Here is a 14,687-nt window from a genome sequence, read left to right as displayed (position 1 = left end):
TATAAAAATATAAAGTCGTAAGTTAAAATGGTTTGCACTGGCAATTTAATTATAACTTAAAAACAGCTAAAAATATTTTACAGTGTACATAATAAAAATGTGCGCAATGATTGAATGTACTAAAGCAACTAACAAGATTAAACACCGCTACTCCTTTAAAAAAGGAGAGGAGACCACAAGAAACTCAGAGTTTACAGGATAAAACCTGCTCCCGACCAGGTTAGGTTCAGAGAGTATGTTACTCCGGAAACAGACTCTGAGTAGTTACCTCTCCTTCTGAAACAGGCTTGACTTACCCCGCTGTCTCAGGTTTAACCTACCTCCCTTTTTGAAACGGAAAACTCAGAGTTTCCCTTATTTCAGGGTTAACAAACTCAGAGTTTTCACTTAACCACCTTTCTGAAACGGGCCCCAGTTTTGATTGCTATATGTTTATATAAAAATACAGTAGCAAAACCCTGGTCATCCAAATCATCCCTGGTAGGTTGTTATTTTCTATTTTTATCATATAACTTCTGTTGTAAGATTATGAATTCTACAGTTTCCTTTTCTCCCGTAAAATAAACACATTTTTTAAAGGAACTTAAAATAATATTTAAAATTATTCTCTCTTGAATGTGCAAATTAAAACTGCAGTTGAAGTTTAAAGCCTTTATTTTCACCTGTATAGATACCTAAAAAGAAATTTTTCCGTTTTTATTACAACATTACATTCAACTGTGATTGTCATTAAAATACTATTAATAAAGTAAAAGAAACCTGTTATACAATTTATGGTATCTGTGTAGTGAAAGTGTGACAAACTTGTCAAGTATGCAGCATATACTCAAATAGTGGTGTTCCTCTCAGCAGTCTTTATCCCTCTACAAGCTCTTGCAGTTAGTTTCTATTGTGCTAACATATCACACTGTGTATCTGGTCAAGATGCTCTCAATGCAATAACAGGTCCTTTAACTTTCCTAGAAAGAATAAAAAGACTTGACAAAATACTAGATAATTATGTAAACTTTAATTTACCAGCACAGATAATAGGCCTATAGCAGAAGTCAGGAGACATAATCATTGTAAAAATGAACAAAGCATTTACTAAATGATCTGAACAGTGACCTTAAATGAACAATTTATGACAATGTGGTCCCATGACATTAAAACTTTGAAAACAGTATGTAAAATCACACAGCACACAATATAAACTAAACAAGTTTGACACATAAAAAATAGTTTATAAAAGAGATAAAAATGATAAATGTGTAAATAAAATATGAAAAACAACATGAATTAACACTATTGTATATAGTTATGAACGGTATGTTTGCTCCCAGACACATACACTCTTTCCAGCTTGGCACCTTACCTCCAAAATACAGAACTGTTAGATTAATCTGAAAAACTTGAACAGCACACTTTTATTTTATTAGTGTGTTTATTCTGTTGAATTTATGCGATATTGCTCATCATTTGATTATTTGTTCTTATTTTACTATTAAAGGGTAACTAAACCCTCAGGGCCAGTTGCACCAGCTGGGCGGAAAACCCAGTCGTAAGACTACTCTAGACTCAAGAGCATGCCACACCAGCAGGCGGGTATATAACCCAAATCGTGTTCCGCAATATAGTGAGATAACTGAGCATCTATCTGTACATGTTAGAAGCCCTGTTGGCACAGTTATTATTAGCAAGATACGTCCGCCATTGCACAGAATCATCAACAAAGCAGTCGTGGCGCACAATCTTGACGTCAAACACAGTGGATAGCGGCGCACACTCTGACGTCGCAAGGCAAAACCCCCGGTTTTACTCTCTACACGACACCACTGTAACCGTCTTGATTCTCAACCTGTAGATGTTTTTCATCGCTAAAGTGAGTTTGGGAACTTATAGCAGAGCACAGATGACATCATGTTTGCTCGAGACACCGCAAGCTAGCACTAAGGTAAAGCTAATCTTTTACATTATAGCAATTACACTGATAGTGACGATTCTCTCAGAACAATCAGTGATCTACAGTGTTTTCACATCACGTTTGGTCTCAGCTCAGGTCGCTTGGAACCCCAACCGAGGTGGTCCTAAAAAGTATCGGGTACTATGTACTTCACTCAGTGAAAAAGCTTCCAAAAGTAAACTGACACCAAACCGTGAGGTACTATGCAACGGAAAAAATGCAGGATAGGTGAAGAAAAGTAGAGGATCCACCATGGCAAACAAAGTTTAGAAGAAACAAGAAGAAAACAAAGACCAGGAGTCAAACATTAAGGTGATGAAAATGCTCCACAGCTTTCTGTTCTTGAAATAAGTGAAAATAAAAAGCAGAAAAAACAATAGTGTGTGTGCAAATGCTTTCTATTGCCTTTGTGTAAGGGTGCACTCACATTATCCAAACCAAACCAAACCATGCCCCAGCGCGATTGTCAACCCTCCATACTCCCCCAGGTGCACGCACTCACACTGTACTTTTATCGATCCGAGTCCGCCCACCTCTGCAACACAGCGCGACGCCATTAACCAATCCGCGGAACAGAACAATCACACTAGTCAAACAAACCAGGCTTTGGGGGGGTCAAACGTGCCCGAGCACGGTTTAGTTTGGATAGTGTGAGTGCGCCCTAATTGTTTGTAGTGGGGTGTTCTGTCTCAATATGTTCTCACACATGCGCTGTTGAACGCGTACGGTCATTTTCTCCTAATGACAAAAATGACGTCATGCAGACCCCCCCTAGTATACCTTCAGCTTTAAAGTTTCTCACCAATTTGAACTCTCTGATGGGCTTGTAAGTGACTTGACTGAGCAAACGTCTTGAAAGGTTTTTCACCTGTATGAATTCTCTTGTGATTTAGGAATGAAGACCCTTGACTAAAACTCTTCCCACAGACACTACAGCGATGAGGTTTCTCTCCAGTATGAACTCTCTGATGGTATTTTAAGGAACTTGACTGAGCAAACGTCATGTCACACTGAGAGCATTTGAAAGGTTTTTCACCTGTATGAATTCTCATGTGCTTTAGTAATGTAGACCCATGACTAAAACACTTCCCACAGACACTACAGTGAAAAGGTTTCTCTCCAGTATGAACTCTCTGATGATCTCTTAAATGAGATGAACTAGAGAAACTCTTTCCACAGTGAGAGCAGACGTAAGGTTTCTCTCCAGTGTGAACTCTCTGATGGACTTTGACGTGACCTGAATAAGCAAATGTCATGTCACACTGAGAGCATTTAAAAGGTTTTTCACCTGTATGAAGTCTCTTGTGACATAGTAATGTAGTTTGATGACTAAAACTCTTCCCACAGACACTACAGTGATAAGGTTTCTCTCCAGTATGAACTCTTTGATGAACTCTGAATTTAGATGAACTAGAGAAGCTCTTTCCACAGTGAGAGCAGACGTAAGGTTTCTCTCCAGTGTGAACTCTCTGATGGACTTTGAAGTGACCTGAATAAGCATATGTCATGTCACACTGAGAGCATTTGTAAGGTTTTTCACCTGTATGAATTCTCTTATGGACTATCAGCTGATATTTATGAAAGTAACATTTATCACAGTGTGAACACTGATGGAGTTTCTCTTTGATGTGAGTATTCTGGTGTTTTTTTAAAGAGCCGGAATCCCTAAAGGTTTTGTTACATTCACTGCACTGATAGAGTCTCTCATTGGTGTGTGAACGCACATGTCGGTTCAAACCACGTTTACGGCTAAATCTCTTCTCACAGTGAGGACACTCGTAAGGTTTTTCTCCAGTGTGAACTCTCTGATGAACTTTAAGATATTGTTTGGTTCTGAAGTAATTTCCACATTCAGTGCAGTTGAAAGGCTTTTCATCACGGTGTATCCTCATGTGAACATTTAGATTATGGGAAGAGACAAAAATCCTCCCACACTGCTCACAGTGAAACTGCTTCTTCTTCTTCTTCTTCTCTCTGTGGTCTTCTGAATGAAGTTTCTCCTCTTGTAAGGTAGTAAAGCTGATCTCAGATCTGTTGAAGAGTTTCTGTTCTGTGTGTTTTCTCTCATGTCTCTCTAAAAGTCTCTGTGAGCTGAATGTCTTTTCACAGGTGATGCAGGAAAGAGTTTGTGCTGTCAGTCGCTCTTTTGATGTTGAGGACGTTATTTCTATATCCAGACATGAATCACTCTTCACACCTGAAAGAAACATGAAACAATTAAGTTGTCTTTTCATTCTATTTACACAAAGAAGGATGAAGAATTGAGATTCTGTATCTTTTTCTAGATTCACACATAAGACAGAAGACAGGTGTCAGTCCTATTATTACAGCTGGGTCATTGCACATCAAATAAACCAACATTTGTAAACATATCCAGCTGCTTTGTTTTATTATATTACTCTTCCGCAAAACAAAGTAGTTCCTCAGATTCAAGCGTGGCTGCAACAGAGCGCATTTCTCAAGCAACACAGATGCAGCAAAGACACAATGAAAATATGATTAAAGACTGTGGTGTTTAGTTTCATAAATCAGTACGCAGCAACAGTGGCGCAGTGATACTTATGTAATGCGATCTGAACCGTGGGCTTACCGGGGTATTTTATCACGGCTTAGAATGCGTTTTAACCAATCAGAATGAAGAAGCCGAACAGACGTGACATGGGCATGTGGCAGCATCGACAATCCCATTTTTTTTATACGAAGTTTGAAGTTGTGACTTAATTTTGATCGATCATGACACTAGGGCTGGACGATATGGCAAAAATGTGATCTCGAAAAAATCCATATTGGCCGATAACGATATACGATTTCGATATAAGATGCTAATGCTTCCAGCTTTAAAAGAGTATGCCAACATGACTGAAGCCACAAAAATAAGAGGGTTCATTAAATACATTTTTAATCTGCTCCTCGTCTGTTTTTTTAGATAGCCAAACCACTTCCATATAACAGAATTTGTGCTACCTTTTTTGTCCACAATTTCATCATCTTTGGATAATTATGTATTACATAGGCCGATGTATTTTGGCTGTCACTACAACAATGCTACTGACAAGCAACCAAATCTTTCATTTTTCCACTTAATCATAAGACTATTATTATATTCATCTTGTTTAACTTTTCAGGCATCTGTATTAGATGTAAATATATTAGTTATGAAATTGTTTGTCAACATGATTTAACAATAGCAATAAATACAAATAATACACTGCACAGTCCTCACTGTATGAATTAAATGTGCAGCTGCGAAATGTATTCAGTTAATACTAATAGTAGTGAGGAGTTTTCATTTTTTTGTGTGTAATGGACATTTCTGACACAGAAAGCAGCAGGCTACTGTCACTTTAAGACCCAAGACAGCTTTAAAGCGTAACTAAACCCCTGGTCAGAGGCTGACTCCACCCACTGGCAATATTTGAAAAATGCAAGAAAAGTGGGCAGATCCCAATGGAGATATAGGGGACGAACTAAGCTCGTACCAAGTGTGTGGTGAGATCGTAACAAGGGCGTGGTGAGCTTGAATCTGCTTATGTCACGAGTTACTTTTTGGACCCAACATCCAATAGGAAAATTCAACTGCAGTGGACACCGTTCAACCTGAAGAGGGCAGCACTCAGACTTTTTTACACCATATATTGTAGTATTGAAACACTTTATATACAAATGTCAAAAAACCTACTAAAATGAATTAACAGCACTAATAAAGCATCATTCTTACAGATCTTCAACTAAAAAAATTGGTTTAGGGTTTGGTTACTCTTTAAGACTGCACTGTTTCAATATAGGCTAAGATAAACATACAGCTGTTTATATTCACTTAAACTAGAAAGAACACATAGTTTAGTGATCACAGATGTGTTGACTGCTCTCGTGAGCCCTCGTATCAGAGGAGCAACATATATGAGCTATACACGCTGGTAAACAGATGTCAAGCGTGTCGCATTGTGGAAACGCATAGTCACACACTCGCGTGCACACCAAAGCTTTTACGCCCGCGGCCGGCGCATGTTTTCAATTGATTTCAATGGAAACTGAGCGTTTTTCAAATTATGGTAGCTAGCGGGTTATTTCAGCGCTGAGCTCCAAGAGTTCAAAAATATTAAACTTTGAGTGAAAAACTCCGCTCGTCAATGTCAGTTCTCACAAGGCCGTCCAAATACAGTGGAGAAGGGGCGGGACATTACCACAACAACCAGCCGGCTCACAGCTGAAGTATCAGGGCTACCAAAGCGCTTGGTTGAAAAACAGCTGACATTCACCGTCCTCAAGGCGTTTTCAGCCGCGTTTAAAAGTTTTGGTGTGTCCAGCCTCATAATGCAACCTGCTTGTGCTTTAATAAGGCGCTTGTCATTGTTTGCGATTCATGACGAGAAACGCATTAATCAAAAGTACTGATCAATCCATATAGAGTAAAAATGTCCGGAGCTTATCACCGTTATCGTTTTAAATTTTATCGCGATTCGATGTGATATTGTTTATCGGCACAGCCCTACATGACACCCTTAACATTGTGTTACACACAATAACACCCTGGTCTCGTGTGAAGCAAAGTCTTATTCAAACAGTAACGTGAGGTGTCAGATCCGCAGTACAAATGTCTTTTCATGTACTTAAAAAAGGGTATGCATATTAAATGTTTATTTAGTTTTACCAATTTTCTTTTTGTCTCTTGTTTACTGTAATTACATCTGTGTTTTATCGGCCTCGTTGCTATCACATTATAGACATATAAAACACAGCTCAGATATGCTATTGTGTACATAAATGCCAAGTTAGTATTACAAAGAAAATAGAATCACTCACTTTAGTCAGACGTCCGTTTATCCCTGCATCCTAAATTAGATAAATGTTGTGAAAATAAACACCCCAGTCTTAAATCATATTATACAATGGCTCATTCTGGTTCTTCATTCTGATTGGTTGAAACGCGTTCCAAGCCGTGATAAAATACCCTGGTAAGCCCACGGTTCAAACCGCATCACAAGTATCACTGCGCCACTGTTGCTGCGTACTGATTTATGAAAATAAACACCACAGTCTTTAATCATATTTTAATGTTTCTATCTTTGCACAATTATGGCGATATCCAGATAAATGTCAATAAATATTAGGGATGCTCCGATCAGGATTTTTGCAGCCGATACCGATCACTGATTTGTAATCTTCGTGATCAGCCGATACCGATTCCGAATTTTTTTAAAGCTGATATGCAAGCTCTTTGATGACTGTAAATGTTACATTTTTTTCTAAATAAAATAATACCACGGATGTTGCCTTTGTTATATTACTTGCAGTAATTAGGTATATTATTGTTTTAATAGAGACTCAAATAAATAAGCACAACAAATATTTATTCTGCAAAGAGAAATTTAATATGGCTTTAAAAAGGCTTATGTCTCCTAAAAGTACTGAAAATAAAACACTTCACAGACTTTACTGTATTACTTAAATATACACGCATTCGTATGGAGTATAAAAATTCTTTTGTCAAGAGCAGAGAGTGATTTTATTGAGAAATGAATTAGGTTACTGCAGCTTTAAGACGTGAGAGAGAGATCGCTCTGTTCACGTGCACTGATGACAGGCTGCTGTGTGTGTGGGCGGCGGCTGAACGCAGACAAGCAGCTGTGATAAAAATAAAAGTTTCAACGCTCAAAACTTTAAAACGCATGCAAATAAGAAACTTTTGGCATGAGGATGCAATTGTCCGTGATAGATATGTGTTGTATACGCTGTTTGATGGGGATGTGAAGATGCCTCGCGCTGTTGACCGGAGCGCGTCCTCATAGAAAATACGCATATCTCTGTAAAGGCAAAGAGAGACATACAAATCTGCACGTCGCACTTGAGCAACAGGTTGTAAAAATGCTCGTGCTACGTAAAAAATGTCTTTAATTGCAGCCGCATTCAGGATCCTTTTGATGACAAAAGTAAACAGAAAGATCGGTTTATGAGATCGGCAGATTTAGCGAGCACCGATCGAGTCATTTAATGCCATTATCGGCCGATACCAATCGGCGGCCGATCGATCGGAGCATCCTTAATAAATATTGTTGAGTCATTTCGTCAATAAAGAGAAAACGTTCTCTGAGTTGTTTTGTCTTATTGATATTTCCGCTATTATCCACTAGATGGCAATCTTACCCAACTTAAACACTGACGCATCCACTCGACACAACAGCGTTGAATCTGATCTCTTACAAAAGTTCTTCACAAAAATGGAATTATCTCTGCTTTTAGCTGAAAATTTGAGAGGTGATAACTGATAAGAGAACAAATGAAGGTAGGATGAAACGTTTTTTTGTTGTTGTTGGAAAGCGGATGGACTGTTCTTTCATTTGATATTTTATGTTAATTTAAAGATGATAATTTTTCTGTAAGGCATTAAACTAAAAAACGCTGACGGGAAAGAGTTAAGCATGCTTCCAAGCATATTTGATCATCACTTCAACAGTTGCACGATATAAATGTTAATGTATATTTTAGATGAATGTTGATTTATAAAATAAACACCCCAGTCTTAAATCATATTCTCATTTTGTCTGCTGTGTGTGTGTGTGGATTGAGACCAACAGGTCTTTTCTCAACCTCCCTTGGTTTCTTACAGAAGGTCCCCGACTCTTCGTGATAAGTTGGTACATAGCGATCTTCCTCCTAAGAAGGAAAGTTGGCTTAAGAGACCAACTGGGCTATACCGATGCATGAACTGCCCCCATTGTAGTAATGTCATCCCTTCCAAAACCTTTGTGGATTTTAAATTAGGGCTGTGCGATTTAGGGAAAAAATCTAATTGCGCCTTTTCTACCAGGAATTGCGATTGCGATTCGATTTGCGATTAAATTTTGTAGCAGATGTAATGTGCATCTGCCTCTTTAGATCGTTAGATCTTAATGATATAGCACTCTTCCATACCTGTCCCAAATTAAACATGTAGCAGATAACTGTGATGATCTAGATATTGTAATAGAAAATCTAAACAATGTCTGTTCTAACACATTGGATGCCGTTGCTCCCATTCGAAAAAAGAGAATCAAAGAAAAACCGCCAGCTCCATGGTATGATCGTCACATCGCAGCACTCAAAAAGGCAAATAGGAAAATGGAAAGAAATTATAGAAGCACAAAGTTAGAGGTATGGCGTGCAGCATGGAAAGAGAGTGTTAAACAATACATACAGGCTATTAAAACCGCCAGATCTACCTATCTTAGCAAGCTTATAAATGAGAATCATAATAACCCTCGTTTCCTCTTCAGCACCGTTGCAAAACTGACTAGAAATAAAGAACAAACAGAAACCAATAGTAAACTTCAACACAATAGTAAACTTCAACACAATAGTAACGACTTCATGAACTTCTTTTCTAACAAAATTACGGCTATAAGGGAAAACATCGTAGCTACCCAGGTAGCCACCACTCTACCCGTTAGTTCACTTAACACTAGACTACCATACGAACATCTTGATTCATTTAAACCTACTACAATAGATGAGCTCTCTAGACTAGTTACATCATCCAAATCATCATCCTGTATATTAGACCCCGTTCCCACAAAACTGCTTAAAGAGGTATTCCCTGTAGTGTCAACCCCGGTTCTAAATATCTTTAATTCATCGCTAGAAATAGGATACGTTCCAACAGCTTTCAAACTAGCAGTTATTAAACCGCTGATTAAAAAACCGCAGCTTGATCAGGGAGAGCTTAATAACTTTAGACCAATCTCAAATCTCCCTTTTCTTTCAAAAATATTAGAAAAGGTAGTGGCAAGCCAGTTACGCACATTCTTGACAAATAATAGTACATATGAAAATTTCCAATCAGGATTCAGGCCCCACCATAGCACAGAGACAGCGCTGCTTAAGGTTACAAATGACCTCCTATTAACATCCGATCGTGGTGAAATCTCAATCCTTAGATCACACAATCTTACTCAATAGACTAGAAAACTATGTTGGTATCAGTGGTCAGGCGCTAGCCTGGTTTAGGTCATATCTAACCAATCGCTATCACTTTGTTTATGTAAACGAGGAAGAGTCATATCACTCCCTGGTTAAATACGGTGTACCGCAGGGTTCGGTTTTAGGTCCTATCCTGTTCTCGTTATACATGTTACCTCTAGGAGACATTATCAGGAAACATAACATAAGTTTTCACTGCTATGCGGATGATACCCAGCTTTACATCTCCTCACATCCCAGCGAAACACACACGTTTTCTAAGCTAACAGACTGCCTTAGCGATGTTAGTGACTGGATGGCACATAACTTTCTTAAGCTGAACTCCAATAAGACAGAGATACTTATCATTGAACCGAATCGCTACAAACATAATATGTCAGATTACAAGTTGCACATAGATGGCTGCACTGTGGTGCCATCTTCCACGGTTAGGGATGGGCAATATAAACGATATGCAATATAAACGATAGAAAATTGGCATACGATAGAGATTTAAAATCTATTGCACTATCGCGATAATGCGTGTTGATGACACAATCTACCTGCGAACTTAAGAGCCACGAGCTGCAGCCGAATAAACATGGATGAAAGCGTCTGTGAAACAGAGGAACTCGTGAAAAAGACAGATGCAACATCTATTTTTTGGATTTAAGCCATAAGTTACATAAGTTAACTGCTGCTCCACGCGCGAAATTGGCATTATGGTAATATACAATATATGCTGTAGAGTGTGTCAGGCAAAAGTTCCAGCTAAGAGAGGTAACAAGACTAATCTGGCCATAACAGTTTACTTTTACTTCCTTTTTAGCAGTTTGGCTTTTGTAAGGGTCTATATAACCTGTTCTGAAACGTGTCTATTAAAAAGTATTTTATCGCAATACATATCGCTATCGCAAGAGGCTGCAATGTATAACGCAATATGGATTTTAGGCCATATCGCCCATCCCTATCCACGGTTAGGAACTTAGGTGTGATGTTCGACAGCAACTTATCCTTCGATAGTCATATCGCCAACGTCTGCCGCACAGCATTCTTCCATCTTAGAAATATCTTGAAAATACGCCATATACTGTCTACATCTGACGCAGAGAAGCTTATCCATGCTTTTATGACCTCTAGAATAGACTATTGTAACTCGCTACTCGGGGGATGCCATGCAAATCAAGTAAACAAGCTTCAGCTAGTTCAAAACGCTTCCGCAAGGGTACTTACTTGATCTAAAAAGTATGACCACATAAGTCCAATTCTGGCATCTTTACACTGGCTACCAGTTAAATATCGCATACAATTTAAAATATCACTAATCACCTACAAAGCTTTAAATGGCCTAGCACCTTCATATCTTAGAGAATTACTATCAGAATACAATCCATCACGCACACTACGGTCGCAAAATTCTGGTCTCTTGATTATCCCTAGACTATCAAAAGTGTCTAAAAGTGGAAGGTCATTTTCCTACTTAGCCCCTAAGCTCTGGAATGATTTACCAACCGATGTCCGAGAATCAGACACAGTCGATAATTTTAAATCTAGACTTAAAACTCTTCTCTTCAACAAAGCATTCGCATAATTTGTCTAGTAAAAGTACTTAACTCGAAATAGTTATCTGTACGGAACAAAGCACTCGCGGTCATAACACAGACCAACCAAATAAATAAATAAAAACCTTATCTTAACCTATAGTCGGATTGCGATTTTGGAACTTCCGTGTGTCTTGTGAATAGGATGCCATACAAACCTGTTTGCCACTGAACCTGCATTAACTACGACAGTGGGGCCTCCAGCCTTAGTCAAACGGGTTGGCACGTATGGTTGGGTTGTGATTTTGGCGCTTTCTTTCTATTGCGAATAGTATGCCATACAGACCCGTTTGCCACTGAACCTGCATTAACGACGACAGTGGGGCTTCCGGCCTTAGTCAAACGGGTTGGCACGTATGGTCAGGTTGCGATTTTGGCGCTTTCTTGTGTCTTGTGAATAGTATGCCATACAGACCCATTTGCCACTGAACCTGCATTAACGACGACAGTGGGGCCTCCAGCCTTAGTCAAACGGGTTGACACGTATGGTCAGGTTGCGATGTTGGCGTTTTCTCGTGATCTTGTAAATAGTATGCAATATAGACCCGTTTGCCACTGAACCTGCATTAAAGACGACAGTGGGGTTACAGGCCTTAGTCAAACGGGTCGACAGGTTTCATTTTCTCTTAAAAATCGGAAGGTGACCCTTAGTTACCATATATACCGTCGCAGTGGGCCCCCAATTTGCAAAATCCTCAACTGTGGATAAAACAATTATGCCTCAATAGTTAGTCTGTCTGAAACTAAGCTGATTAAACCACATCACTGTGTGACACTTGCATTACATGTGAACGGCCCCTACGCTAATATGATTTTGTTTTTCTCTCCCTGTCTCGTCCCTGGGTCCCATTGACCCTGAGGACAATGGGACAAACAGATCCAGTTCCGGTAGATGTGAAAGTCGGCACACCTCTGATCTACTGGTCGTCCTTCAATGTGATGCCCAGCTGATGCCTGACCAACGACCACCGGCAGGACCCGCTTAATATCCGCTTAATCTCCGCTTAAGCTCCTTATCCGTTTATATGTGTGTATATACATGTATATCTCCCAAGGGTTTTTCCCTCCGAGGACTTTTATTTTTATTTCCTCGGCTAAAGGAAATAGCCTTTAGGCCAAATTTTTAAGAAATATGGTATATTTTATCACCTATATGCCGACGACATTCAGATTTACTTACCGATTGGAGCTGGAGGATCAAGCCCTCCAGCTCCAATCGGTAAGTAAATCTGAATGTCGTCGGCATATAGGTGATAAAATATACCATATTTCTTAAAAATTTGGCCTAAAGGCAACAAAAATAAAGAAAAAAGAATAGGACCCAGAATTGAACCCTGAGGTACTCCACAATCAAGAGAAGCTGGCCGGGAGGAAAAATCCCCAACCCTGACACAGATTGAACGCCCCCTTAAATAATCCACCTTAAATGCTGTGTTAAGGAGGTATAGCTTCATGTGTCGGCTGAGGGATTCGAAAAACAGTATAAGTGTGTTAAACAATATTAAAAGCCTGTATGTTTTTTTATGTCTTTTTTCCTCCTTTCTTGTGTGTATTGTTTGTAAATAAGTATGTTTGTATGTCTTTTTGATAAAGACATATGTGTCTGGAATAAATAATAATAATAATAATAATAATAATAATAATACATCCAATAGAATTTCTGTGATGGTTTCTATCATTTTTAGCAGGGAGGTTTTGGTTCCCAAATAAATAACCAAATACCATATGGGAACGTTCTGTGTTTGCTGGGCTCCCGGTTTTCATCAAAAACATCTAAAAATGTGTTCTGAAGAGAATCGAAGCACTTGGGGGTTTAGGACGACACAGACGTAAGTGATTTATGATAAAATTCTCATTTTGGCGTGAACTAAGCCAACATGCATGTTCCTCAATAAGCCTATTAAATATAGCCTAAACACCTTTAAAATGTACATTTTTGGGTCTTTTGATTAGTTAGTTTGTGACTGAAAACCCAAAACAGGTGCTCACATGACAGTTAAAACTGTAAAAAAAAAAAAAAAACACGACAATAAGGAGACATACCTGATGGAATAAAATCATCATCTTCCTCAGTGCGATCTTCCTCTTCTCTGGGTTCAGTTTTTATTTCTGTGGGTTCGGTATTCATTTCAGTGGGTTCAGTTTTCATTTCTGTGGGTTCAGTTTTGATTTCTGTGGGTTCAGTTTTAATCTTCATCATGAGGTTCGTGCAGTCGATGAGTTTGACTGAACACATCTTCAGTTTGGTCTGCAGGATCTGCTGCTGTTCTCCAGCGTTACAGACAGAATCCAGAGACTCTGTGGAGGTTTGATCCTCCTGTAAGCTCTGTTTACTGTCACACACTGTAGTGTCCTGCATCGTCTTAACACTTAAATACACAGAGACAAGACTCTGTTTACACTCAATGAAACACGCAAGAGAGAAAAACACCGAGGATACACAAACACATCACACGCGCGCTCTTTCTTTCTTTCTTTAGTGAGTTTATTTGCGGACTAAAGAGCTGCAGCGCCTCCTGCTGTACTGGAGACAGAAGACGCTCACTGCTTTACAATGGATTTAGCAAAACAAGTGAGGTTAGGTGTGACTGGATGGTGGGTTCGTGATCATGTTTCAGTGCTAGTAGTTAGCATTTTTCAAATTCAGATACCCTGCCTTTAAATGTAAAATTTACACAACTAGCCGTTAATCATAGATGAGTCATACAGCCTACCAGTGTTGGGGGTAACGCATTACAAGTAACTTGAGTTACGTAATAATATTACTTTTCTGAAGTAACGAGTAAAGTAACGCATTACTTTTTAAATGTACACATTAATATTTGAGTTACTTTTTCAAAAAAGTAACTCAAGTTACTTTTTTAGTTTAATTAATTTGATTAAAAATATGTACTGAATTAAACTAAACGTATGCACTCTCTGTGCCTGTGTGGAAACATTTTGAGTCAAAAACTGAGATGTCAGGCCAGAGCTAAACATTTTTGTGATGAAATATGAAATTTCTGAATGCAGAAATTTTCAGTCATAAAAACACCTGCAAGGCCTGAAAGAGATCAAGCTTTGGCCAAGAAAAAGTAACGCAAAAGTAACTAAAAGTAACGTAAGCATTACTTTCCATGAAAAGTAACTAAGTAATGCAATTAGTTACTTTTTTTGGGAGTAACTTAATATTGTAATGCATTACTTTTAAAAGTAACTTTCCCCAACAC

General features: G+C 38.7%; 1 protein-coding gene across 3 annotated transcripts in view; it reads right to left on the bottom strand.

Annotated features, from left to right (window-relative positions):
- Positions 1-14,687, bottom strand: part of LOC129439003 (uncharacterized) — an 83,688-nt gene that overhangs the window by 47,333 nt on the left and 21,668 nt on the right. The window contains exons 1-2 of one of the 3 annotated variants that reach the window (XM_073865886.1): positions 13,522-14,003; positions 777-4,139 (exon numbers count right to left, since the gene is read on the bottom strand). The exons of 1 other annotated variant lie outside the window; for it this stretch is intronic. In XM_073865886.1, the coding sequence (XP_073721987.1) occupies positions 2,731-4,139; positions 13,522-13,837 (1,725 nt within the window). In that variant the 5' untranslated portion in view covers positions 13,838-14,003 and the 3' untranslated portion in view covers positions 777-2,730. Of the gene's footprint in view, positions 1-776; positions 4,140-13,521; positions 14,004-14,687 lie in introns of those variants that run through there. One more of the 3 variants, XM_073865883.1, reaches the window with a different exon arrangement.

This window comes from Misgurnus anguillicaudatus, unplaced genomic scaffold, assembly GCF_027580225.2.
Source record: "Misgurnus anguillicaudatus unplaced genomic scaffold, ASM2758022v2 HiC_scaffold_33, whole genome shotgun sequence".
Taxonomy (NCBI): Eukaryota; Metazoa; Chordata; class Actinopteri; order Cypriniformes; family Cobitidae; genus Misgurnus; species Misgurnus anguillicaudatus.
Note: the sequence above shows the minus strand (reverse complement) of the source record. Positions and strands in the feature narration are given on the sequence as shown.